This window comes from Rhyacophila brunnea, unplaced genomic scaffold (genome assembly GCF_057557595.1).
Source record: "Rhyacophila brunnea isolate RB1 unplaced genomic scaffold, BYU_Rbru_1.0 scaffold_24, whole genome shotgun sequence".
Lineage (NCBI taxonomy): Eukaryota > Metazoa > Arthropoda > Insecta > Trichoptera > Rhyacophilidae > Rhyacophila > Rhyacophila brunnea.
In genome coordinates, this window is record NW_028232904.1 from 26,472,192 (window position 1) to 26,500,064 (window position 27,873).

Consider the following 27,873-nt stretch of genomic DNA (forward strand, 5'->3'; position numbering starts at 1 on the left):
CGAACGAAATATAATTTGTCATAAAAACAACATACGTCCTTTTAATGTTATGTTTATTGTTATATTCGTAACAATAATAGTATATATGTTGATATGTTTTCTTTTTTAAATACATGCGGAACGTTTTTTAGTTATCTTTCCACGATTTAAGAATATATTCCTCCGACGCCATCACAAAAAAATTGACGTGCTCACACCTCGACCTTCAGTCTCCGATTGGCGACGACTGCGAAATTTCGTTCCACCTACTGTTGAAAATTATTTGCCCTTTCACTTATGTATGCTCTTAAGCTTAAGGTTAGCACACAATATTGAAATTTAATTTTAAATAATTTATATTTTTTTATGCTTATCTTTATTCGTATGTTTTTTTTTTAAATTGTGGATCTAAAATATAATATTATGTAAAAATTAAAATTGTCTCATTTCTAAATTGTTTTGGCGGCAATGTCTGGGCGGTCATGTCCGGCTGGTTTTGGTTCGGGTGGTTTTGTCGGGACCCCGGTAAATTCTCATATTGTTTTTTTCAGTTGTTCAAAGATTGAGCAAGTAGCTAACATGCATTTATCTTTTAAAAAATCTATCTGTGATGCGGCCCAGGTCCCAGGTTGGATTGTAGAGTGAATGAAAACAAATATTTTTTTTTTATTGCTTTTATTACTTATAACAACATGCATTAAAATATATAAAAAAGTGAAAATATGCGGCTTCGTTTGTTGGACCTCTTGTCCGGTAGGCCACCCGGAGTTTTCCTACTGTACGAAAAATAGCATCGAAAATTCACAAAGGTCTACCTGCGTTATCGTGAAAGCATTGCCCGTTCTTTTCAAGGAAGAAGACCGGATTCAGATCTCAAGGACAGATACCATCATAGTTTACACATATATGTGAAAGTTATGTTCAACTGCTTTGCGGGCCAAAAAGAGATTCTCATCAATGCCACTTAGCTCGTACAGGTGAAAAACTACACCTATCAGGGACAACAGCTGTCTATAGATGGATGTATATTTGATGAAATTGTTCGCAGAGTAAAGCTTGGCTGGAGTGCTTTTGGTCGCCTGAATAATGTCTTCAAAAGTGACCTTCCACTGTGCCCAAAGCGCAAAGTGTTCAACCAGTGTGTGCTCCCCGTAATCACATATGCGTGTGAGACATTGACCCTAAGTAAAAGAGATCCAGAAACTTAGAGTAGTACAACATGGTATGGAGAGTGCTGGGCATAACGCGAAAGGACAAAAAGAGAAATGAGTGGATAAGGAAGCAGACAAGGGTTTGCGATAAGTTAGTTTATTAAAAGCCTTAAATGGATATGGGCTGCACATATAGATCGAAGAAGAGACAATCGTTGGACAAATCTAGTCATCCAGTGGTATCCAAGAAGTACAAAACGACCGCAAGGTAGACCTAGAGGCCGCTGGATCGATGAAATGATAAAGTTCTGCGGAAGTACGTGGAAACGCAATTCACAGGACCGAGAGAAGTGGAAGCAGCTTTGTCCAGCAGTTAATAGATGCAGGCTGACGACGATGATGATAATGATGATTACTTATATTTTTTTGTACATTTTTTTCATGTTTTTTACATTCCCTTTCGGTTTACCCACTGAAGTCAAAGATTGGCCTACATTTCAAAACTAAATATTAGATTTTCTATAAAACAGTTGGAAAGCGTTTATCGAGTTATTTCCGAATCCATAAGGTGGGGTACTAGCTGTTGCCAAGTAAAAGATACCCCGTGTCGAATGAGATAAGTCATGTCCCATGTATACCCTAGGATGAAAGTTGCAGTTGATAAATAAAAAAAATATTGTCCACCAGGGGCAAGTTGTCGGGAAGCTGAAACGGTCTTCAATGCTCTCGACGTAGTATTTCCAGGATCGGCTGTGGCCTTCTGGTATAATCCATGCGCCGGGCTGAAACATTCCCAAGTTGGGGTAGAAGTCTGCGTGTCCTGAAAAACAGATTTGTTTATGAGCTTTGATATTAATATAGAAGTCGTTTGGAAGGAAGTTTTTTTGAGTTGCTCTGCTCTAGCTCTGATCCGGAACCTAATACTTGCTCCAGCTCCGCTCTAGGGTTTCCTCCGCTCCGGTAAGAAAATTGTAATAAGTTTAGTATCGTATGTATACAAATGTTAAAAAATAAAAAAAATTAGTAGTTAAAAATTCATTAAAAAAAAAGTCATTTTCATTATTAAACAAAGTCCGACACAAAATCGTCTCTCATTATTCACCTCTTCTGTAAAAAAGTAAGGTTATTTATTAATCGTTTGCCGTATTTCAAATAATTCCAGTGTTGCAAAGTGTCAAAATATACTATTTTCGTTGGATTTTGAGGACGAAAATTTAACAATAAAAAAAACATTCGGAGCAGTGGAGCACTACAAATTTTCGGTGCTCCGGGTAGAACCCCATTGCTCCACTGATGCGTGCTTCTACTCCAAGCTCCGCTTCAACGCTCTGACTTTAACTACACATCTCCTCCAATTCTAAGCTCGTCACGTCTGTAACATGTCAAATACGGCGATGTGAAGTAATCGTTATTTACAAAACACACGTTATCATATGGATCTCCGCACACTGATTTAAATTCAAATTCCATCAAGTACCTTTAGTCGATAGTATTAATATTATAAATCATAAACAGACACCACGATGGCCGCGCGGCTTAAGCGTCGGTCTAAGGCGTCGTGGGTCCCAGGTTCGAATTCTGAGTCTGGCAAGTATACATATTGTTTATCAATTTGTGTATGAGTCAGAGTATGGATCGAAAGGTTGAACAAGTGGGTGACATCCATTTCTCGTAAAACAAAATCTGTTAATACAAACCTCCACTCGGTGGAGGCCCATATGATCTTATTGGGATCGGACATGGTCGGAAAAATCATAAAATAATATGTATTAATGAGATGGAATCAATTAACGAATTAACAATTTTCAAGTTTTTTTTACAACTTTAACGAATATTATTATACAATTTTACAACAAGTTCATGTTTTATTAAAAAAAGTGATAATTTCTTCTTTTACGTGTTCATTAATTAAACCACTTATCATAGTATCAATAAAAATTATCTCAAATTGAAAACTTCATATTTTTCGTATAGATCACAGGTTCTCAAACTTATTTCGACCACCGCCCACTTTGACATTAAAAAAAAATCGGTACTGTTCGGTTAAAGCGGATACAGCGGAAAACGCATTTTGAAAATAGCCGATAAACTGGATTATTTGTTAGTTTGGGTTAGTTTAGGTTAGGTTAGGTTAGGTTAGGTTGGGTTAGGTTAGATTAGGTTAGGTTTGGTTAGGTTAACCTAACAAATAATCCAGTTTATCGGCTATTTTCAAAATGCGTTTTCCGCTGTATCCGCTTTAACCGAACAGTACCAATTAATCTGTTGCCCCCATATTTTTAACCTACCTTTTTACATTACCATCAATGTTCCCTCTAAGGCAGGGGCGGGCAAACTTTTTGGATGGAGGGCCAAATTCAAGAATTTAAAATGAGCGGCGGGCCGCAAGTAAAATACCATTTTTAGATATACACTATTTATTATCATGACAAATAAACATTACCAAAAAACTAATGAGAAGAATAAAAGTGTTGTACATTTTTTCAAATGTAGGTGTTAATTTTGTAGTTGATATTTTCAAAACTGCTTGTAAATGGGCATCGGAGATATTTGATTGCAAATAATTCTTATTGAGGTTCATGATCGAAAATGTTTGTTCACATATATAGGTTGATCTAAAAAACATTTTTCTTGCATAATCTTTAAGTTGGTCGAATTTGTCTGAATTAAAGGCATTGTAAAATTTGGAGATTTCTTCATGACGATATAATTCTCTTAAATCAGTGTCACACTGCAGATCAATAATCTCAAGTTGTAGCTCTGTTAGTACACTATCAATATCTATTGAAAATGGATCGCGTACTATTGCTAAACTTGTCTCAATTTTTCTGAAGTCACCAAATCTTTGTGAAATATCGTCATTCAGAGCTTTAATTATTTTACCATATTCTTCAAATTTATATTCTGGTATATTCAGCAACTTCAAAGTTGGAAAGTGGTCCACGTTGTTATTTTATATTTGTCGAAGGAATAACTTGAGTTTTAATTGAAATCCATTCAAACTTTTTACCATATCATGGGCATATATTTTTTTCCTTGCAACGCAGAGTTAAAAGTATTTAAATGTGTCACGATGTTCAACATAGAAAATATTGGTTGCATAGTACGAGACGAGACGCAAGGAAGACGTACTGAGATAATATATTTAAACAACAAATTCTTCAAATTTTAATCTATTGTCAATATTTTTTAAAAAATATATAAAAAAGTTATTCGTAATCAGAAGTACAATTAATGATGGTGGGCCGCAAAAAAATACTCGGCGGGCCACATGCGGCCCGCGGGCCGCAGTTTGCCCTCCCCTGCTCTAAGGTGTGCGCGTGTGCGCGCGCATACCTACCAAAATATGTCCGCACACATGTTTTCATCCCCCGCACAGTCCTCACACAAAAATATTGTAAAAGAAAGTTTCAAGAAGGGATCACCATATCCGTTCCGTTATATTGCATGCCAAAGTATACGAAAAAAAGATACGTATTTTAGTGTTTAGCAATGACCACCTATGTGCCGAGTCCTCTTCATTTTCTTTGACATGTTTCAACTTGCAAGAAACATTGTCAGTACAGTCTTATAGTAGTCCTTATTGTGAAAACATCACAGTTCTTACAATATTTTTTAAACGGTAAAAGTGTTCGTGTCAAAAAGCAGTGTTTTTTACTTAACATATTTATAATATAAAACTAACAATCAATTTTTGTAATAAATAACTACAGTTGTGTTCAGTGTACGTCACAAACAATTCAAATGAACAATACAATTGCTTGAACAGTTACATAATATATAGTACAATTATTATACTTATTAATTATTATAGAAAACTTATCCGCTAAAAATATGAGAAAAAATATCGGAAATCACAGACAATTTTATTTAGTTAATTTAACCATGGACTACGTACATGACATATAAAGCTGCGTCCACATTATTACATTTGTAAGAGACTCTAATTTAACCGTCTATACGGGACTCCAAGCATACGAGTAGTAAATCGCATCTCAGGTGGTGTCGTGTCTAAATTCCGTCAGATTTTTATAGATGGAATTTATTTGTCTGCCGTCGCCCTTCTAGATTTCTTGAACGCCCCCTTTTTTTTGAGCCTTCTACTGCCCCCCTGAAAGCCTCCAGGGCCCACAAGGAGGCGTTATCGCCCACTTTGAGAAAGACTGGTCTAGATGCTTTTGTTAGGTGGAGCATTCACCTCGATTTTACCAATAGGTATACATACAAAAAGTTAAAACTACGTAGTTCTTTTTGAATTTTGCAAAAAAACGGACTCTCGACCTTTACTTCTGACGTCTGTATGGATAATTTTTTTTTTTGCTAAAAACTATATCCAAAGTAAACCATTTCTTTTATTCAACGAATAATTCACAAGATTTTGAGAATGTAATATTCCATATAATGTGCATACATAACTTAAAAATACCTCAGAAAACACAAAGAATTGGTTCAAGTACCTATAGGTTATAACTAAAATATTTGGCGAGAGCTGGCCGTCGGTTAGTAGTAATTAAGGTAATTAATATTCCTTGACTTAATACACAGAAACCGATAGTCAATAATAACGCGATTTGATAAGCATTTCATTTAGGTCATACTAGTTTAAATTGTCGCAATTAGATATGAGGCTCGTAGCATAATTGATTAATGCACAGTTGCGCGATACCATTGATTATACGGGATCAAATCCCGTCGAGTATCGTATTTTTTTTCAAATATGATTTTTTTCTCTCGTGGGTATATATTATTTGAGATGTTTTCAAGTTATGTATATTATACAAAGTAATTTTGAAATCCCAATATTTCCAATAACCGATTTTCGGGACCAAGAAATTGAGTGGAAACCCGGTAACTCCTGTTAGGTAGAAAATTGAAAGCATAACCCAAATAGCTAAACCAAACAAAAGCTAGGAAACCGTTGACTACAATCATAGGAGGTTAGCTGGAACCCGATTTTTGAACGAAGCACTACAAAATCCGCTGCGCGGGTACTTCGATTAAATTTTTAGTTTTATAGGACATATTGTGCGTATACAGCTTCAAATGGTATCGAAGCATGAATGAAAATGAAACATAAGTGCAAGTGCACGCTTATACCTCCTCCGCTCTATGAGTTAGAGTCTTCTTCTTATTGTGCTATCTCCTAGCGGAGGTCGGCCACCATCAAGGCGACCTTATCTTTGTCGTCTGCTGCCCGGAACAGTTTGGTGGAGCTGCACTCGTACCAATCACGGAGGTTCTTAAGCCACGAAATGCGGTGCCGTCCTCTACTACGCTTTCCATTGATCTTTCCTTGAATGACAAGTTGGAGAATGCTGTATTTTTGTCCTCTCATAATGTGGCCGAGGTATTGTAGTTTCCTGGTTTTGATACTACGTAGAACTTCTCGGTCCTTCCCCATTCGATTGAGAACTTCAACATTTGTCACCCGGTCAGTCCAAGGAATTTTGAGGATGCGTCTGTACAGCCACATCTCGAAAGCTTCAAGTCTCCGTGACATCTCTTGGTTTAGCGTCCATACTTCCATACCACAGAAAAGAATTGAGAGCACATAACATCGTACCATACGCAGTCTCAGACCTAGGTTAAGATCTCGATTGCTAAGGAGGCGTCTCATTTTGAGAAAGGCGCTCCTTGCGATCTCAATTCTAGTTTTTATTTCCTGAGACTGGTCCCATTTCTCATTGACCCATGTAGTTAGAGTAAGATAGAATTTTTACGGAAGAATTAAAAAAAACATGTCAACACGGAATTTAAATAACATTTTTATCCATTTTGGTAATGACTTCATATTTAATCAGTACTTGCCCGTTAACGTTGCATTATTAAACGATTGGTTGTTAAATTACGTAGCTAATTGATCGTTAGAAGCTAACTACGTCTAAAATGTTACAACATTCAATACAAGAATCTGAACGGAATTTCCGATGAATTGATCCGAATCCGAATGATTCTGTATTTAAAAATGACAATAAATACTTAAATGAGAATTTAAACACAAAATAATACATTTAACGGCAATAGTTATGTGAAAGACATGTAATAGATAAACAGCCTTTTACAATATTGCGTAGGTACATTAAAAATCTGACGTTTACCATATGTCAAACCGACAATTGCGAGCGCCTCTACCGTCAAAACATATGTACTTAAATTCCATCTGCACTCGTCAGTACCGGTTGAGAAAATATAAAATTTCGGGTACTTTAACTGAAGTAGGTTTGCGCAATGGATCTGTAGTAATTCCATTATGACTAGAGTAAATAGTAAAATATACCTATGGTCTGAATGATTCCAAGGACTAAACCATCAGTATGAATAACGTCCACAAATTTAGCATCCTCCTTCGACAGTTTGAATATTGGTATTAATTCATATAAAACACCAGCTGGATCTAAGGCAGTTATACGATCGAGATAATGTCCAGGTAGACGTGCCGTGAAGGTGGCACCTGCAGATCCGGCTGTATGGGACCCAAGACTATGACCGATCAAATGAATAGTCTTGTTCACACCATCTGTAAGAATTCACGAAGAAATATAGAAAATCTATTATGCAATACCCAGTGTTTCCCAAAATTCCGACGTCTGTGTACCCCAGTGTTTCCCAAGCTTATTTGTGCCATGTCCCACTTCAACGCTTCAAAAATCTCCATGCTCCCCGATCAAAATTTCATAGATAACTAACAAATTCTGGAAAAAAATGAATTGTTTCAAATAAAAAATGCGCATAGGCCATACTATTTTACCACGTTTTTATTAGCTCGTATTCTTGTTTGTCCAGTACAAATTTTTTCTTGGTTCCCGACTAGCTAGACATTGAAAATTTTAGAATATATCATAACACGATGACAATGCATTCTTTTAATACTTTTAGCCATCTTTAAGTAGAATTAAATTCATTTTCGGTTAATTCTGTTTTGTATGGAAAGTTATTTCGGAAAAAAAATCGTTAAAAGTAAAACACTATTATTGGTTGCTGAGGGAGTCCTAGCTACTAAATTATTAATATATACGTGCGTTACTATGGAAATCAATATGACATGTTAAAGTGACATTTCAGTATTTCTATCAAGCACAAAAAAAGTATTTATTAATACATAGGATTGTCAAGTTTATATGATTCAACAGAAAATTTATAAACGTGGTATACAAAAAGATATTTTTATCTTGTAATTATTTAATTTAACTTTCATCAGTAAGTTTAGTAACTATATGTATTATATTAGATGTACAACTCAGAAGAAAATTAGTGCGATCCTTGTGCTTGATGTGAGCTGCAGAGAGTTTTTATGTGAGGTACTAATTTTACTTACTTAATCAATTTTAATCTTAAATCTCCACAGTATGTGATCTCAAAACGATTTCTTTTTTTCAGTAACAAATTATTTAACATTCAAGCATTCATGATGCGAATGGCAACAGCATTTTTTTTGAAAAATCATGTTTGCAATATCAAAAAAAATATTTTCGAAAATGCGTTTTTTAACAAAAAAAATGTACCAAATATAAATGATTTGCACATTGCCCCCCAAAACATTAAAATTGCCCACCGGTGGGGCGCACGCCTCACATTGGGAAACACTGTTGTACCATTTCTATATTTTTTTCAAATTCAAATTCAAATTTATTTATTTTACATAATATAGTGAAGATAACAAATTATAAATTCAAAGCGTTCATGTCATGACATAAGACAAGTGAGAAATGTGATTTAATAATACAATAAGTAATAAAATAAGAAATAGAATAAGAAAAGAAATAACATAAAATATCAAAAATAACACGCGACACATAGCGACGGGTAAAACATCGAGAGCGTTAACAGCTTTAAATATATGGGGGTACAATCACGGAAGATGCCATTTTACAAAGAAAACTTCTATCCGAATGGAAATGGCTGGAGCAACATTCAATTTGATGCGGGATGTCTGGAACTCACAATTGTTGTACTCGGTCAAAACTAAATACCGTCTATTCGACGCTTGCATTCTGACGGTGCTGCTTTACGGTAGTGAATAATGGTTACGAAGGCTCAGAGTAGAACAGGGACTAAACCAAATGCCGTAAACTAAGGAGTGGATATTCAAATTTATTTATTTTACATATAATGAACATAACAAATTATAAATTCAAAGTGTTCACAACATGACATAATGTAAGTGTTAACAATTTTTCAAATAAAAATACAGGGTAATGTGAGTAAATAATACAATAAGAAATACAATAAGAAAAATAAAAGTACATGGAAGCACACAGAGTGAACTAGGTTGATAGACCGTATCTTAAAAACTTATAAACAACGTCCACCTAAATTCACCCTCACGTAAGTGAAATATATCAATATTCGAATCGATTTCATTAAACATGGTTATTGATCTCCCAATTGGTATCACTAATGGCTGGCTAGTTCTGCACCTTGGGAGAACAAACAACGGATGCCTTCGATTCCTAAGACACAGATCCTAAGATCAGAGACACTGAGGCCAATACCACTAAGAATGGCAGAGTTCACATTGGGATCGGAAACTATACCACGTGAGAGCAGGGAAAAATGCTTTAAGAGCAGAAGTGACCTACGAGCTTCAAGAGAATGAAAGGCGAGCATGCCTTGAAGAGAGTTAGTCGGAAAATACTCGTTTGAGAAGCTGTCAACAGGAAAATAATTATAAACATTAAAATAAAGATGTCGAAGAATTTTTTTCTGAACACGCTTATAGGATTTTGGATCATGAAAAATAATGGAAATGTTTTACCGTGTTAGCGATTTAGAATTAATAGCACTCTGCTGGTCGCTAAAATATTGTATATTACCTGCTTGATAATAGTCAGCGAGCCATTCTCCTTCCAGTTCTCCAAGTATTACAGAATTTTTAATTGCACTTCCATAATGACCATTTAGATATTCTGCCGAATCAAAGACAAACACGTTTGCTTCTCCGCGTTTCATCAGGGCAGTTGTAATTGCAACCGTTGCTTCGTCACATGGAGTGGTTCGGAATCCACTATTGAATATTATTATTGGAAGCCGGGGATTAAACTTACTGGATTTCAACAATAAGTCAATTGATTCTGATAATCTGAAGGCTTTCTGAAAGAATAATAGTAATACAACTTTTTAATAGATATTATCTGATCAAATTTATTATTATAACAGTGGCACCTATGAATAAATCCTATAGCTTATTTTAAGCACACTTCATCTAATACAGAGAACTGTAACCTTTTAAATAAAAACTTATTCACACAAAATATATTATAATGAATAATTTGTTGCAAAAATTCAATACTATGAATTTAATAATATTGCTTATATACATCATCACTTGTATGCTATTGATTTTCAGGAATAATTATTAATCCCTTAGAGCAGTGGTCGGCAAACTCATTAGTCAATAGAGCCAAATATCAACATCACAACGATTGAGATTTCTTTTGCGAGCCAAATTTCTTAAACTTAAAATATGTGTGTAGGTACACTGTTTATTAACTTTGTAAACTTTAATTAAAGTTTTGAGTCTTAATTAAACTATAGGTACCTTTACTGAATAAAACTTGATATCATACTTAATAATGATCTTATTTATTGATAAAAATTAAATTGTAAGTAAGATATCCATAAAATTAAATCACGACAATGACTGACAAACACATCTCCTTGAAAAGTTTGGGTTAGTCATGTTTGTGTTGTTTTTAATTTTAGACACGATTCCAGGTTCTTATCACTAAGACGACTTCTCAATTTACTCTTGAAAAATTCATGCTTGAAAAAGATTTTTCGCATTCACAATTGTATAGAGCGGAATATGATGTTTTTCCATGCACTTAATTACACCATTTGCAATATCCTCTCCTCATGTTTGACCTTTGAGTGGCAATAATCCAAAAAGTTCTTCTTTAGGACATGTAGATGAAATAAATCGTACAAAAAGTGAAACATGTGCTGTATCGTTTATGTCACAAGACTCGTCAACTGCTATTGATAAAGCTGAAATTAATTTAAGATCTTCGACTTGCTGGTTGGTTATATTTGAAGACATTCTATTTTTTACTGTTTTAGAACGTACACGGTCATTTGTGGCAGAGCCGCACTCAAGACGTTAAAGAGCCGCATGTGGCTCACGAGCCGCGGTTTGCCGACCACTGCCCTAGGGCCTAGAGCGTAAGTTCTCAAAGTGAAGGGTGTTATGTTCTGGGGATATTGTAACTTCAAACAGGTCGCCATGAGATATTTCAGTATTTAAAAAAATATTTATAAGATAATATTAAAAAGTCTTACTTAATTATACCGCAAAATTAAATAAAAAAACTTTCTCTGCTTTTTCATAAATACATAATGCTACTCCGATGAAGAATCTCTAGCGTATGAATTCTCTTCAGGTCATTCATTTTTGTGTGTGACGAGAGACATTGCGGGGATTTATGTTATTGATATTATCGTATCCGGAAATTTGTACGTAAACAGTTCACCGCAGGACACTTATTCGTGCGCCGCAGTACGTGAAACATGAGTTCGTGTAACATTTAATCAAATGACGAGTTCTTCGTTATAGATTTCACCGTGGACTATATTTGTACGTATGCTACAACATGTGGTGAATTTTATGAGTCTTTACTAGGTTAGGGTTAATCCGAACAGTACTATTTTCAAACTATCGCCGCATTTTGTAAGATACGTACAAATGTATTCCACGGTGAAATGTTCAACGAAGAACTCGTCATTTGATAAAATGTTATACGATCGCATGTTTCACGTACTGCGGCGCACGAATAAGTGTCACACGATGAACTGCATGCGTACAACTTACATGTAACCTGATATTATGATATTGGCAAAAGTATAAAATGAATAACACAGAAATTAAGTTGGAAAATGGTCTACGCAGGCTCGTTTATTCATTGAAAAACACAGTTCCACAAGGGAGATAAACATAGATTCAATATAGCTGAGGTAAACTATAATTATTATAGGACACATTTTTGTGCTAAAAAGCATTTGATTGTCGTGAGTTATGGAGGTTGATTAACTATGGGCCGCGCGGCTTAAGAATTGGCTTATTATAGTGTCGTGGATCCCAGGTTTGAATCCTGGGTCTGACAAATACACGTCATATTGTTTTTCAATTTGTGTTTGAGTCAGAGTATGGACCTAATTGGTTGTACATAAGTAAACACACGCCGTTTTTTTTACAACTGCGACAATATTTATCTTTTTTAATCCAATCTAGTATTGTTTTACTATTAATTTTTGTACTGTCATAACAATTGTTAATTAATGGGTGAATAAAAGGATATTTCTCGACCACAAGCAATCCTCATTGAGTCTTGTCCTACCCGCTTCCTCCTCTCCTACACACTACCTTATTCAATTCCCATATATATATACAAAATATATACATATACAAAACAAGGAATCCATGGGCGTTATATAAACATTTTAAATAATATATACAGTAGCGCAACAGCATCTGTCAATCTCCATAAACCATTGAAAAGATTTCCTATCAGCAAAGGAGTCCAACAAGGTGTTACAATCTCACCTAAACTATTTACAGCTACCCTTGAATACTTATTCAGGCAACTTGACTGGAATGACGAAGCGATCCCCATAAATGGAGAATACCGTCATCTGCGCTTTGCTGATGACATAGTAATTTTCTCACAAGACTCAAGAAGATGAGCATGAGCTAGCTGAAGTAAGCAACAAAGTAGGTTTGAAAATAAATGTAACAAAGACGAAAGTCATGTTCAACTGCTTTGCGGACAAAAAGAGATCCTCATCAATGGCACTCAGCTCGAACAGGTGAAGAGCTACATCTATCTGGGACAACAAGTGTCTATAGATGGATGTATATTTGATGAAATTGTTCGCAGAGTAAAACTAGGCTGGAGTGCTTTTGGCCACCTGAATAATGTCTTCAAAAGTGACCTTCCACTGTGCCTAACGCGCAAAGTGTTCAACCAGTGTGTGCTTCCCCATATCACATATGCACGTGAAACATGGACCCTAAGTAAAAGAGAGATCTAGAAACTTAGTAGCACAACATGGTATGGAGAGGTGCATGCTGGGCACAACGCAAAAGGACAAAAAGAGAAATGAGAGGATAAGGAAGCAGACAAGGATTTGCGATGTAATAGAGTTTATTAAAAGCCTTAAATATTGATGGGCTGGACACATAGCTCGAAGAAGAGACAATCGTTGGACAAATCTAGTCATATAGTGGTATCCAAGAAGTACAAAATGTCCGCAAGGTAGACCTAGAGGTCGCTGGATCGATGAAATGATAAAGTTCTGCGGAAGTAAGTGGCATCGCAATGCACAGGATCGAGATAATTGGAAGCAGTTTAAAGAGGCCTTCATCCAGCAGTGGATAGATTCAGGCTGATGATGATATATATATATACAAATATGTTCAAATAAAAATTTTTGAATACCTTTTCGTGTGGGTTTTTAGTGTATAGAGTCATAAATACATCGTTGGCGGTTGGTTCCGTAGAAAAAAACGTCGGAGAGGATGGTCCATCAACAGTTAGAGGATGACACACAGCTGAAATATAAACACAATTATATAAATTACAGTACTTTTTCAGTAATCCGCCACCTTAAAAACCAGACAAATGTCCAATTAGTGAAAGCGGCGGATTATAGTGCATACATACAAAATATGGTGAAAATTAAAACAAGCATTTCGTAAAAGTAGTTTTTTTTGAGAAATTTGTTCTAGCAAATTACAGTTTTATCTATAATCAAAATCAAGTATTTATTAAATTATACATATTTATATACTAAGTTTATAAATATGTACTAAACTAAATTTAAACAGTAAATCACTTGACACAACCAGTTTTTCAGTGAGGCAGATATTCTTAAATGGCTTAGGATTCCTGGCACAGAATAAATAATAAATAGAATACCGATAGGCTATATTCAATACGTCGCATGTTGATGAAGGGTTTTTGAATGTGTGAGTGTCCTACGAAAATGAAGCATGCATTATGCACGCGCAATAGTGTGTGTAATACACCAACATTAAATGAGCGTAAATGCACACCCACGGTGGCTGCGTGGCTTAAGCGTTGGACTATCACGCCGTGGGTCTCAGGCATAGGCTGAGCAAGTGGCTGACATCCATTTCTCGTAAAAACAAAATCTGTTAATACAAACCTCTACTCTGTGGAGGCCCATATGATCCTATTAGGATCGGACATGGTCGGAAAAAAAAAAAAAAAAAAATGCATAAGCCGAGAGCAGTTTTCAGTATTCGACGTACAACGTATTCTTGACACGTGTGTAAGTTTAACCCGGATTCTTCCTTACTCGAGTTGGTAACCTGCTATCGCCTTACCCGTTGTGTATTTCAGTTCCCATTATTTATGAGTTCCCTGTGTATGACATTCACGGGGGTCGCTAACGAAAATGAAGCATGCATTATGCACGCGCAATAGTGTGTGTAATACACCAACATTAAATGAGCGTAAATGCATAAACCGAGAGCAGTTGTCAGTATTCGATGTACAACGTATTCTTGACACGTGTGTAAGTTTAACCTGGATTCTTCCTTACTCGAGTCGGTTACCTGCTAACGCCTTACCTGTTAGGTATTTCAGTTCCAATTATTTTTGAGTTCCTTGATTCCTGGCTTTCCCTTTGACCAAAAGCTTCAGTTTGTGTATCCCGGTTGCATTGGAGCACGGCATAATAATTGTGATGCGGTCCTTCGGCACTTTCTTCCCTGGCACATTACTTTCTTCGCGATGAACGTGCGTTTTACGAAGGAGAAGTTTTCAAAATAAACTCGTCTCATCTCCGTTGTAGGCCCGTTTCAGACGGGACACCGGTGTCGCGCTCGATATAATAAAGAAAGCCTTTGTATTCGAATAAATGGGCCATTGTTTTATGTTTATGAACGCCCCAGAGCTGATGAGTCCATCGGCCGCTACATTCTCAAGCCGCCGATACGCATAATTTCTAACGCGAAATTATGCGTTGACTCATTAGCTCTGGGACGTTCATAAACATAATATAAAGGCCCCTTTATTCGAATACAAAAGCCTCCTATACTATATCGAGCGCGACACCGGTGTCCCGTCTGAAACGGGCCGTATTAACCGAATCGAATCGAATCGAATACCAGCGAATTATAGAGCTTTTGTGCTTTTAACTAGTAAAAATAACGGCGGATTATAGTAGTTGTCGGATAATAGAGCGGCGGATTACTGAGAGTGTTCTGTGAATTTAATTTTATTTAAAGATTTTTGTTGCATTTGTGTGATAATAAAATGGGTAGTATACCAAACCTACCCTGCTCTGTGGATACCTCATACAAAAATGCCTTAATTCCCCATCAAAATCTAAATACCAAAATAGTTTTTACAAAACAAAACCGTAATATTTTAGTGTCACTTCAAGCTATCACAGGCGGGGATGAAACAAAATATACCTGAGCCGCTGATTATCATGCATTTAGAGCCCTATGCACAATCGTCTGTCATAATTACAACAAAATTACAACAAAACACTATCCAGAAAGCCTTTCATAGTTATGATCGAGTTGTCTATGGTCCACCAAATCTGCAATAGCTTCGTTCTGTTTTTCTATTGAAAATATAACCATATATAAAAATTCTCTTTTTCATAATTTAGGTAAATTATTTTGTAATTGTTAAACGATGACAAAAATATGAAAAATATACAAAATAAATTCAATAACTATAAATACACAATTAATATTTAATAAAAATGATTAAATGTCTCCGCAATTAGTGAATAATATAAGTTATTTTTTGACCATGTTTTTCCCGATACGGTAACACTTGCCGTTGAAATGTCAGATTTTGTCATTTACAATTATTACAAATATATGCCATGATGTGAATAATTATATAGAGTGATTAAAACTATTATTACCATGTTGGTGTGTAGGTAACTAAGTACTTATATATTTCAACTACCTATCTATTGGTTTAATCTCTATATATATAAAAATCTCGTGTCACGATGTTTGTGGTCAAACTCCTCCGAAATGGCTCGACCGATTTTTATGAATTTTTTTATATATATTTGTTAGGTATGAGAATAGGTCAACAAGTATATTTCATACCGCTAGGTAATTAGGGTATCTCTATCCAGAAAAATTTTCTTTTATTTTTTTGACAAATTTTTTTTTTGTATTTTTTTTATTATTTATTATTTATTATTTATAAAATTTTCATTTTCCTACCCCCATCCTCCCATTTTTTAATCGCGATTTTATTATTTTTGTATGAACAAATTTAACCGTCGTTCGTATTTCAAACAGAACGAAATTATTTATGTTGTTGAATGACAGATGGCTCTACGTCCAAGAATAATTCAAGAGAAGCGTCGCGTCATTTTGACATTTCATTCGGCAAATCACAACGCAGTGCGTGCAAAATTTTGTACGATTTATTTTAATTTATCTATTTTTATGTGCGTGTATTACAGTGCACAATGCCAGCAAGACGCAAGGGGGGCCATTTGGGCCGTCGAACGAATAAAGCAACAAACACGCAAAATAGTAGAGTAGAAAGAACAGACGAACAAATCCAACAAGATAACAAAAACGTGCGTGTAAGCATGTCGCAATTGCGTGCATCTCAATCACAAGAGGCACGAGCTGAACGAAATCAACAACGACAATTGGAACGGAGCCAAGCGCGTTGGTTCGTAGTTAACACACGCAGAGCAAATGACCGACAACGCCAACAAGTACATCGAACATTTACATCCGCTTCGTTCCTTCATCTCGCATTCGAGTACGAGCCAGATATTGAATATTCCGCTCATCCGAAAGTGCTGATTGGTGCTATGGACAAAGAATGTCCCCATTGTCATGCGCTCAAATTCAAACATGAGTCAGCCGGGATGTGTTGCGCATCAGGAAAAGTGCAACTACCAGAAATTGAGATACCACCAGAACCATTGAACAGCTTGCTCATTGGCACGGTTCCAGATTCAAACCTGTTCCTGAAGTCCATTCGCACATTCAATTCATGCTTCCAAATGACTTCGTCCGGAGCAACAGAAATAGTTCACAATACTGCGGCAAATGGTCAACAATTCCATTCTACGTTCAAAATCAAAGGTCAAGTATACCACACAGTAGGCTCATTGCTGCCAATGCCAAACGAACCAAATATTTTTTTACAAATCTACTTTATGGGCGGTGAGGACATCAATCATGTGGATGCATGTTGCGGCTACAATAGCCTCAATTTGCCTAATGCCAGGCGCATCGTCGGCGAACTGGACGCCCTGTTGAATGAGCACAATGAATTATTGAAATTCTTCAAAGCACACATGCACGAATTGCAAAGTGACAATCACGCTATTGTCATCAATCCTGATAAAACACCAGCTGGAGAGCACGTACGTCGATTCAATGCAATTGTTGTTGACGACATTGCTGGAATCATGGTTGGTGACCGCACATCGACGCGAGAAATCGTGATTCGAAGAAGAAACAATAATCTGGAGTTCATCGCTGACACACACCGTTCATACGACACTCTCCAATATCCGCTAATTTTCTGGAAGGGACAAGACGGATATTGCATAAACATTAAACAACGAGATCCTGTCACAGATAATTCATTCATTATGAACATCATTACTCATTTTGAATTGAGAAAATGAATGGTTGATGTTTTTTTGTTTTTATCGGCGGTCATCGTCTACAGTGCTCTATTCCTCTTTCTGTCATAGATCTCATCCCCACACACTTACGATACATTCGTTACTTTTTATTTAACAACCAAAATATTCACTAGAAATAATTTATATGGCAGAACATCGTTTGCCTGGTCAGCTAGTATTACATAAATATCTAAATCTGAATAAGAAAAGTTAATTCATAATTCATTGACACTGACATTTCAATTCGATAATCGGTTTTACTAAATTAAGACATGTAGAGAATCAAGAAAGTAAAGGAAAATATGTCGTATTAAATGTCACGGATATTTAATAGTTGTTCAATTCCCATATTGAGATCAATTGTTAAATGAATTTGAGTGTATTGGCCGTTTTAAAGACACGTCAATTTATTTTGACAGCAGCTGTCAGTGGTAAATGGCAATACAGAAGGGGGCAAGGGGGCGAGTTCATAACAAAATCTATGGTTAAGGATTCCTTATCTCTATAATCTATAGTTAACAGATGGATTTCGGCTACTTACAATTGTTACTGTTATTTTATGGTAAGTACGAATTGAGCATCGCGCTCTTAGAAATCAAGACGCTCGGCCCGGATACCAATTCCCGAATGAAGCACTACGACCGGTTGTGCAACGGAAGCGCAAGCCTACTTCAACGTAGTATATTAAAACTCAACCGGTAGTGTCGACTGCAGTATGGAATTGAAGTACACATGCTTTGGCGGTAGAGGCGCTTGCAACTCTCCGTTTGACATATTATTAAACGTCAGAAATTCGTACGTAGTATGTATATCTATTTTTTTCTATCTTTTACATAACTATTACCGCTGAAAGTATTATTTTGTGTTTAAATTCTCATTTAAATATTTATTGTGATTTTGTAATACAGAAACACACATGTTTGTTTGCAAAATACAACGGAAATTCCGTGTTGTAATATTGTTATATTGGAGACATAACTAGCTTGTTAAAAGATTAATTGGCTATGTACTTCAACAATGAATGGTTTAATAATGCAATGTTAATGGTAAGTACTGATTGAATATGAAGTCATTACCGAAATGGATAAAAATGTTATTTAATTTCCATGAAATTGACAAGAGTTCCGTCATGACATGTTTATTTTCTATCTTACTCTAACGCATGGACATGAAGTATAAGCATGCTGAATGCTTTCTCACTCGCACTTATATTTCGTGTGTCGAGTAACAGGCAACCGACCTCGAGTGTGGAAGAATATGCGATAAACCTAATAAACACGTATCAAGAATACGTCATTCTACGCTTGTACTTCATTCTGACAACTACTCTCGGTTTATGTAATGACGCTCATTCAATATTGGTGTATTTGAAGGTTGAAACATACACTTTGCACGTCTATAATTTGTGTTTAACTTTTTTTGGACACACATATTCAAAACCCTGCTTAAAATGTAGTGTATTAGGGTATAGCCAATCTGAACTCTATTTACGATATTAATCTGTTCTGTGCGCTCGACCCTGAACGGCACTCAAAGATTCAACGGAACTTCATTCACTTTCGAAGATCATTTGATGAATGTGCGTTTACATGGATCACTGGGGTGATTCCTCCGCGATGATTGTCAAAAGTGAATCATGTAAACGGGGCTTCAGTTTGCCTGGCAACGTCACTGAATCTCTTTATCGATTAATACGCTAAATCTTTAAGTGTGTGATTTGTAAAAATACTTGTGAATACATATTTTATTTTTTAATTGGTGTTTGCATAGATAATCGAAAAAGTTTGAAAAAATATGATATAGACACTAACCGGGGATGACGGTGATGTTTTCTTATCCCCGATGTTATGTTTAAAGTTCAGAAGGTTGCTTGATGTGTAATAAACTTCGGATAAACACGGCACTAAGAAATGACTATCAAATTAATTTTAGTTTGAGTTGAAAGTTTTACATTAATTTGGAATTTAGTTACGGTGAGAGACACATGGGGGCGTGTCGACTACATTATAGAAGGGCCGAAAGATAACTGTTATATTTCCGTTTGCGTTATTGTCTATGGTCTATAAATGACCATAGACAACAAGTCGGTTGTAGGGTTATACGACATCACTACGACTAATACTGAACTAATACGGTCGGCCGGGATGTATGTAAATGAAATGTTATATACATACTTGTCGGGTGTGTGACTGTTCTGGCAGGGACAATCATCACCATCACCGCTATTCCACCAAGGATGATACAGAATAATTGTTTACCCATCGTTGAGAACCTATGCCATAAATTTAAGTAATTTAGTTATGTATTGCGCAAATTAAAACAAGTTTAACACTACAACATGCATTGAAATCCTATTACATGAGTAGAGTAATAGTATATTAGTAAAACAATCACGGAAACACCCAGGCTTTAAAAAATCAGAAAAGTATATAACAGGAGTGGCCAAAGCATCGACCGCGTAACTATTCCTAGTCGCCCGCTTGTCTGTACACATCTCTGATGCCCATCCCATACAGCGTGTGAGACAAGCCGTGCGACAGAGACAACGCGCTACAATATCGAAGTTAGCCGATTATCGACGACAGGCTCTTTCTAAAACCTGACGGGTAAAACAAGAGTTGACTTGTAGGAAAAGCCTCAATTACATTGAGCTTTTTTACGAGCTGTTTGTTGGCGAATTTATAATCTGCTTGTAAAGTCGCCCAGTGTAATCATCGAACATGTTAGCTTGTTCGATGATTACACTGGGCGACTTTACAGGCAGATTATAAATTCGCCAACACACAGCTCGTAAAGAAGCTCAATGTAATTGAGGCTTAACTCACGTGGCGACCGTAGCGCATATCAGACGTATGTGTGGCCGTTAAGTGACATTACGCTATAATCGGCTATCTTCGGCTCTGCAGGAAGTGTTTGAGCATATTGCTTGCGATAATAAAAGTAAAGTAAAAGAACATCTTGTTTTATTTACTTACATACTATTTTTATATTTGTCTGACGTCATCATTAATTAATTGCTATTATTAAAATAACTTGATATTGAATTGATATTGACATTATCTATGTTTATTTTTAATTTATACTATTTTTGGCTTTAAATTACTACTTTTAATGTTAGTAGACCACCGTCAATAATTTCAAAAGCAGGTCGCCCGTTGCGGTTAAAAGTTTGGCCACCCCTGGAATATATTTGAATCTCAAATTGGAATTTTTTTATATAACTGGAGATTCTAATGAGATGCATTTGGAATCAAGTAAGAACTGCGTCCATGCTCTGTAACTTCAGTGAGGTATGTTTGAGGCCTAAGGTGGTTGGTTCCTAACAAACTATCAGAATCTTAAAAAATATGTGCATTTCTGACAATCTGAGAGTAAAAGATTTTTTAAACCCAGAAATATAACTAAGTATTTATATATTTTAATACACAATGTCGGTTTACCGTAAGGGTACAATTTTCCGTAAAATAATGAAAATTCAAAATAGAAATTGACAAAAAAGGTTATTTAAACAAGCAAACTCTGTATTTTTTATATGAGGCGACAAGTCCACAATTCAAAACAACGTTTTTATGTTTCAAGCTTTAATTATTTGTTTTAACGTGAGATTATTTTTTCCATTGTATTCTATGTGTAATAAATATAGGAAAAATAAAATTGGACGTAACGCTACTTGTACCTCACTTTTTAATTTATTCCGCATAAGGCACATATTTCCGTGGCACTGTCATGAGTTTACCAGATGCTACAGCATGGGAGACGCCCTTTTAAATATTGAACTTTCCCTTATTGGTTGCAAGCTTTAAATAATATGAAATACGGACTTGGCGTTTTTTGTAATAGATCGAGACATTTTTTTTCGTAGGGTTATGTCGCGTTTTGGAATTACAAAGAATACGTGCATATTTTTTCTCGATTTTGACCAAATGTGGACTTATCGCTTTTTGGAATGAGACGCCTCGTATGTACGCCCCCTCAGTTGGGGCCTAGTAGAGAAAGGAAATCAAACAAACATAAAATTGTCTTTTATATGCATTATTCAATGAAATTAATATGGACGAATCATCTGGAAAAGAAAATGACGCTCACTTTATTGTCGGGTCTGCCGAATGGCATAATCTGTTCTAACGCCATTACAATAAAGGTGATATTGCTATAAAATCCTGATGCTTTTTATTGGGTCTGCCGAATGGTTCGTTTCGAACGGGTTCGCTCAAATGAACATTGACATTAGAAACACTGCTCTAACGCCATTACAATAAAGGTCATTTTGCTATAAATTTCCGATGCGTGATATCGTATAATGGAAATTGTGTGACGTCTACCTATACATGCGAATGCGCGAATTTACTTGCTAGCTACTGCATTGAGTGCGTCGTCCATTAATAATGTCATTGGCACCATTGAATTAAACCTCTATTGTGAATGCTACATTAAAACACCATTGTATGAAGAATGATTCTAATTCAGATACCAAACTCATTAGGTCCTTGCTTCGGATCAAATACACAGTGCGAAAATAATTTATAACTTTTGCCAGACGCGAGATTAAAACATGCACATGTGCGACTTTAGTGACGAACGCTCCACTAATTAATAGCTCTACTGTAACGTATAGCAATAATCAATAGGGTAATGAGTTGTTTTAATTTTGATTAAATTAACAGTAATTTATTATTAAACTTATATATTAAACCTGATTAAAACATAGTACTTATATATTTTTAATATTGATTTTGTACCACTAACCAAATTAAAGGTATAGCAGCGTATATGAATCGAGGAAAACTAAAATGGAATTTATTGTTCTATTTTAAAATCTTTGACATACATGTAGATTGATTCAATTGTTAAAATATAATATTTTTTTGTAAGTATTGGTGTCAATCAGAGGTATTCAAAGTATTCGTCAACTCAGAAAGGCTTCGCAGGCTTTTTAAAATAATCTTAATTCAATATGCTGTTGCCATGGCCCCCACATCCTGAAACGGGCCCCCAGACTAGGACCTTTGGCGGGCCCCCCTACCTATTGCTAAGGATAAAGGCAGTGGGACGCTTTACAGTAGCGTTTTCCAAATGGTGTACTAAATTAATTAATGTGCATATTTTTAGTGTTTTTCAATATTTTAATACATCCATTTGAAATATGGAATTGTCGAATATCGATACACAAATAAAAATTGTTTTGTACAAACACATAATTTTAAATAATAATATTATTTATTGAAGGAAAATAGCGCCGCAGGCGACTTTTTCTACTATTAGATAGAATATGTGATGTGCATTTACATCACTTATCTGGTCGATTCACCACGCCGGGCCCTTCCTGAGCCCGGGTCTCCAGGCTAGAGCCCTGTCAGCCCCCCCTTTGTGGGGCCATGGCTGTTGCACAAACACAATTAGATCCTGTTGATTTTTGAAGTTGTACTTCTTTTGGGGCATTTGGTAGAGAGTGAAATTGTGAGCTGCGCGCGGACACCGTTATGAAAGTGCGTGACAATATGAAGTTAGCTGCGAATCAGTCAGCTATATACAAACGCAAGTTTGATAGTAGAATTTTTCCGTTGCCTAGGAAACGTATTTATTATTGACGGCCATTTGCATTTCCTTACTTAAACAAACGATTAAACGCCAGAGTGACAGTTGTCACTTTAAAAATAAAGACATCGAGAAATAATTATGTAATTTAGTAATATAATTAAAGTGTATAGAAATAAACCAACGGCGCTCCAATAAGCGGCCCTTTTATTGAGTGTGTAATTTAACAAGATAATTAAGAGCTTGTCGAAGAATATAGGTTATCACAAGTTTTGTTTTTGTTAATAACGCCAAAGAAGTATAACTTCCAACGCGTGTACAATAGTACACTAACTACATAAAAACATTATTAATGCTCGAGACTTGAGAATTTTCGATATGAAGAGAATTCGATTATCGATACCGGCGCGAATCCAACAGATACAGGTTCAGATCCCGTCGGGTGTCGTATTTTTTCTACAAACTGATTTTTTTAGTGTGTATATGCATGATATGTTTTCAAAATATGTCTGTTAATTATATAGAATGTAACATTCTCAAATTTTTTGTTTTATTCGTTGAATAAAAGAAATAGTTTATTGAATGTTTTAATGGTCGATCTCAAATATACAAACTCGTTCACTGATTCCAGGTTTTGTAGTATACTTGCTGCTTATAGAAAGTTAGCCCGATCGACTTTCTGGAATTTTTGTTGGAAAGTTTGAAAACGACTGCGTTATGTTATAAATACTTATATATGATAATGCTGCGAGTATTTGTAAACCCTTGCGTTGTTGAGGTTTTGGGTTACATGGCTCAGAAACCGTAGATTCGCGTATTTAACTAAATATAATATAATATAATTATATAACTTTGTAATATCCATGTTGATTTAAAAACTGATAATGCACTTAATTTTTCTTTTATTCAATCGATAGCAGCTTCCAGTGACTAACGTGCAAAACATTAAGAGCGCACTTCAGTGAAACAGCAAATAATTTTTAACTATAGATGCGACGAAATTTCGGATTCGCTGCCAATCGGAGAGCGAAAGTTTAGCTTTGAACACGTCAATTTGTTTTGTGATGGCGTCGGAGGAATTAATTCTTACATCGTCTAAAATAACTAAAAAACGTCACCCATTTACTCGAAAAAGAAAACATGTCATTGAATATATTATTATTACTAATCGAACAATAAACATAACATTAAATGGACGCATGTTGAATTTTTATGATAAATTATGTTTTGTTCTGCACGCGTCGTTTGCACAATCTTCGCATCGCGTAGTCACGATCGTTTTAGACCGTGCCCCAGCTGAAGTATAGCCTTAAACGTTTACAAAAAGATAAAGTGAACAAAATGGTGGATAGATTATTTAAAATCAAAATAAAGCTATGTAGCAAATATGTATATCGTATAGCAATAGTGTATAACAAATATGTGGAAAATGAAGAGTAGGTACTTATGTCATTATAATGCAATATTCTTTCTAATTTCAGAAATTAACATAAATCATTAATTTATTTTATTGTGTTAACTGTCAACTTTCATGGGGGAGCTGCATTGTATTATTGATTAATTTAATAAAACGCAAATTTTTTAAAGTACTTATTCCACTTTTAATAAATAAATCTGGACCGGTTTCGTCCGTTTATTAAAAAAAGTTAAAACAATATAATTGAGTTCTTGAGTATTGTTGTATTACTTAGTTTGGTTCTTTAAACACAAGCTGACACCAGAATTGCTCCAATCAGATAAGTGGTGAGTCTAGAGTGGTCTCAGCATTGTAAAATGATTGCAAATCGATCAAAATCAGAGGTTCGCGCGCGGCTTCCCCCGCCGCCTGATGAGGTCAGTCCGATAATATTATGTGTGACGCATATAACCTAAGGAGTGATCTATGCAATTTAAATTGAACGTGATGTTTATTCTTGAAAAGTATCTGCCTATTTTTATACAATGCGATTTTTCATTTAAGCATGAGTTTCGTCGTTTCCGTTTCCGCATCGATAGGCAAAACTATTATTAAAAACCGAAAAAATACACGTGGCTAAGTCGTCATTATTTTACAACGTCTTTATTAGCTCGTATTCTTGTTTGTCCGGTAATTATTTCTTCAGTACAAATCTTGCAATCGATTTTTTAAATAACTTCCCGACTAGCTAGACATTTGAAACTTTTAGAATATATCAGAACACGATGCCAATGCATTCTTTTAATACTTTTATCCATCTTTAAGCAGAATTGAATTCATTTTCAGTTAATTCTTTTTTATATGGAAAGTTATTTCAGAAAAATCCGTAAAAAGTAAAAGACTATTATTGGTTGCTAAGAGGGTGGTCCTAGCAACTAAATTATTAATATATTCGTGCGTTACTATGGAAATCAAAATGAAATTTCAGTATTATATTTTAGTTTGTTTGTTTTTTATTTACTTCATATCAAGTACAAGTTTGAGCATATTGAGCATAATAATTCAACAGAAAATTTTAAACGTTGTATATAAAAAGTTCTTTTTATCTTGTTATTATTTTTATATACTATTTAATATATATTGATTTGTAAAACTTTGTTGTTTTAAAAAATGTATAAGTAGTATAATATATAATTTGTTTTCTCTTGAACATTCGCGTTCTATAGGTTCGCCATCACTGGTAACAGAATTGAATTAATATTATACCTAGCTCAATTCTAGGTAACATGGTAGGGAAATTATTTTTAAATAATACTAGAAAAAAAATCAACAGTCAGAAAGGAATAAATATTACATATTGTGTGTTTTATAAAAAAAAAATATTGAGATTTCCTTATCAGGAAAGCATTATTGTAATTGTAAACATTGAGATATTGAGTATTTAAATTTCCAACGTCGCAATGGTTTATCTTGTGGTTTAGTGGCCTTCCAGAACTAGAGGTGGGAAAACTGGTCGATTTTGAAGACTAAGTATACTTACTAAGAGTATAAAAAAAAACTTAGTATCGAAACTTGTTCCATAATACTTACTAGTATTTAAAATACTATATAGAGCGTTTGGCGTGCGTATGCAACGTAAGTCTCATACTCAACTGAAACTAAAACTAACTCCATATTAGTATTTTGAATATCGGCTTCAATAGAATAGCTAAAAATACTCTGAGCTCTGCTTTTCAAAATTTCCCGTTTATAATAAAATTTTAAACACATTTAAAATTTATGAGTTGTTTTTCTGTTAGGTTATAATATTCTTCTTCATAAAATGAATAACAATGATTATTTTTAAATTTTAAACAATATGTTTTGAGCGGTCATAACACTCATTACAAGCCTGTGCGTCATTTCACCATAAGGTAATATGCTGCGACACAAAATTTATGACCTATTGTTCAACTGGCGATGGATATCATCACAAGTTTTTTGGAACTAGTTTATTGGGCCACACATACTGAGTATGGGTAGTTTCATCCGAGGCTTGAGTACACAAACTGGTGACAGTATTTACAACTCACCTCTATCCAGAACACTGGAATTAGGTTGGATTGAAGAACAGAGAAGACAGGTTGAAGTTGCCTTCAGGGGTTCGCAGCACGTGGCCGAGCCAAGTCCAATGTTTCCTATTCACTCTCAGCGTGATAAGAAGCTGGATGGTTCGCTTATTATCTTTACGTTACGTAAACAGTCAAGCCACTGTATTCCCAATATCCGTCGTAAACGTCTGTTTATAAACCTCAATATACAGTTTCTCTGAAGCCTTTGTAATGTGCCTTGACTTTCTACCGTAAAGCTACACCATCAGAACGCAAGCGTTGACTAGGCGGCATTTGGTGGAACCATTGAAGTTAATCCCTCCAAACCAAAACCCGCCACGCACCACACCCGGTCTTAATCGAGCGTATCACGTGGCCTTACATTGGCGATGTGAAGCATCTAGTTCAGTTTTAGGCCGGGAATGCCCTAGGAGAAGATACCCAGGTCTACGGTTGCTACGCTCAAAGTGAGCTCTGACTGAGTTTAATGTTACTTTCTAATGCAAAGTGCCGGGGAGAGAAGAGTACAGGTAAATTATAAAAATAAAAATGATTCTAGTGTATATATAACAAAAATAATGAAGCTAATCATACGGGTAGCAAAAATTATGTGAAGAGATCTTCACGCCCGCAGTAAGATCCCGCAATTTTTTAAAATGCAAGATTGGCCTTAGTAGCAACCAAGTCGGACGGCCCGATGGGCCCAACAGCTGGTTGGACCGACCTGAGCATCTCCTCCCGTTTGGAGCACATTCTAAGACATCCCCAGAAGATGTGGTTGGCATCCTGAATTTCCCTTCTAAGCTATTTATCGAACTGGAAACTTTGAGGAGACCATCTTTTCAGATCTAACAAATAAAATTGAAGTAAAATGCGTCACTCTCGCTGATCCCTCCTTCCTTGAATGGCTTTCCGTCACCGTAGATGATTGTTGATGTAGAGTGGTGATTCAATTCAGTGTTTCCCAAACTTTCGACATCTGTGTACCCCTTCTATAATCTTCATAACAATGAGTACCCCTCGTCAAACAAATTGGATATACTTTAATAACGATCAAAATATATTT

The 27,873-nt window shown here is 35.5% G+C and overlaps 1 protein-coding gene across 6 annotated transcripts; it reads right to left on the reverse strand.

Moving 5' to 3' along the window:
* Positions 1-653: 653 nt before the first annotated feature.
* Positions 654-27,092, reverse strand: LOC147069246 (hepatic triacylglycerol lipase-like). Of its 6 annotated transcripts, none has more exons than XM_085950954.1 (6): positions 26,790-27,092; positions 19,961-20,058; positions 13,565-13,677; positions 9,944-10,220; positions 7,408-7,647; positions 654-1,950 (listed from the first exon to the last, which is right to left on the reverse strand). In XM_085950954.1, the coding sequence occupies exons 2-6, from the start codon at positions 20,046-20,048 to the stop codon at positions 1,634-1,636; spliced, it is 1,035 nt and encodes a 344-aa protein (XP_085807080.1). In that variant the 5' UTR covers positions 20,049-20,058; positions 26,790-27,092; the 3' UTR covers positions 654-1,633. The 6 variants fall into 6 exon arrangements, with proteins under 6 accessions (XP_085807080.1, XP_085807078.1, XP_085807079.1 ...); XM_085950952.1 differs by lacking the exon at positions 26,790-27,092 and adding an exon at positions 22,533-22,573; XM_085950953.1 differs by lacking the exon at positions 26,790-27,092 and adding an exon at positions 22,258-22,573.
* Between the last annotated feature and the right edge of the window lie 781 nt (positions 27,093-27,873).

What these genes read in the sequence shown, in the direction of transcription:
- LOC147069246 (XM_085950950.1), bottom strand. Translation starts at nt 22,187, where the DNA reads ATGGTGCCAATGACATTATTAATGGACGACGCACTCAATGCAGTAGCT. An exon ending in CTCAATGCAGTAGCTAGCAA is followed by an intron (nt 20,059 to 22,134) that starts GTAAATTCGCGC and finishes TTTATGGCATAG; the next exon opens with GTTCTCAACGATGGGTAAAC. An exon ending in CGCTGACTATTATCAAGCAG is followed by an intron (nt 7,648 to 9,943) that starts GTAATATACAAT and finishes GAATTCTTACAG; the next exon opens with ATGGTGTGAACAAGACTATT.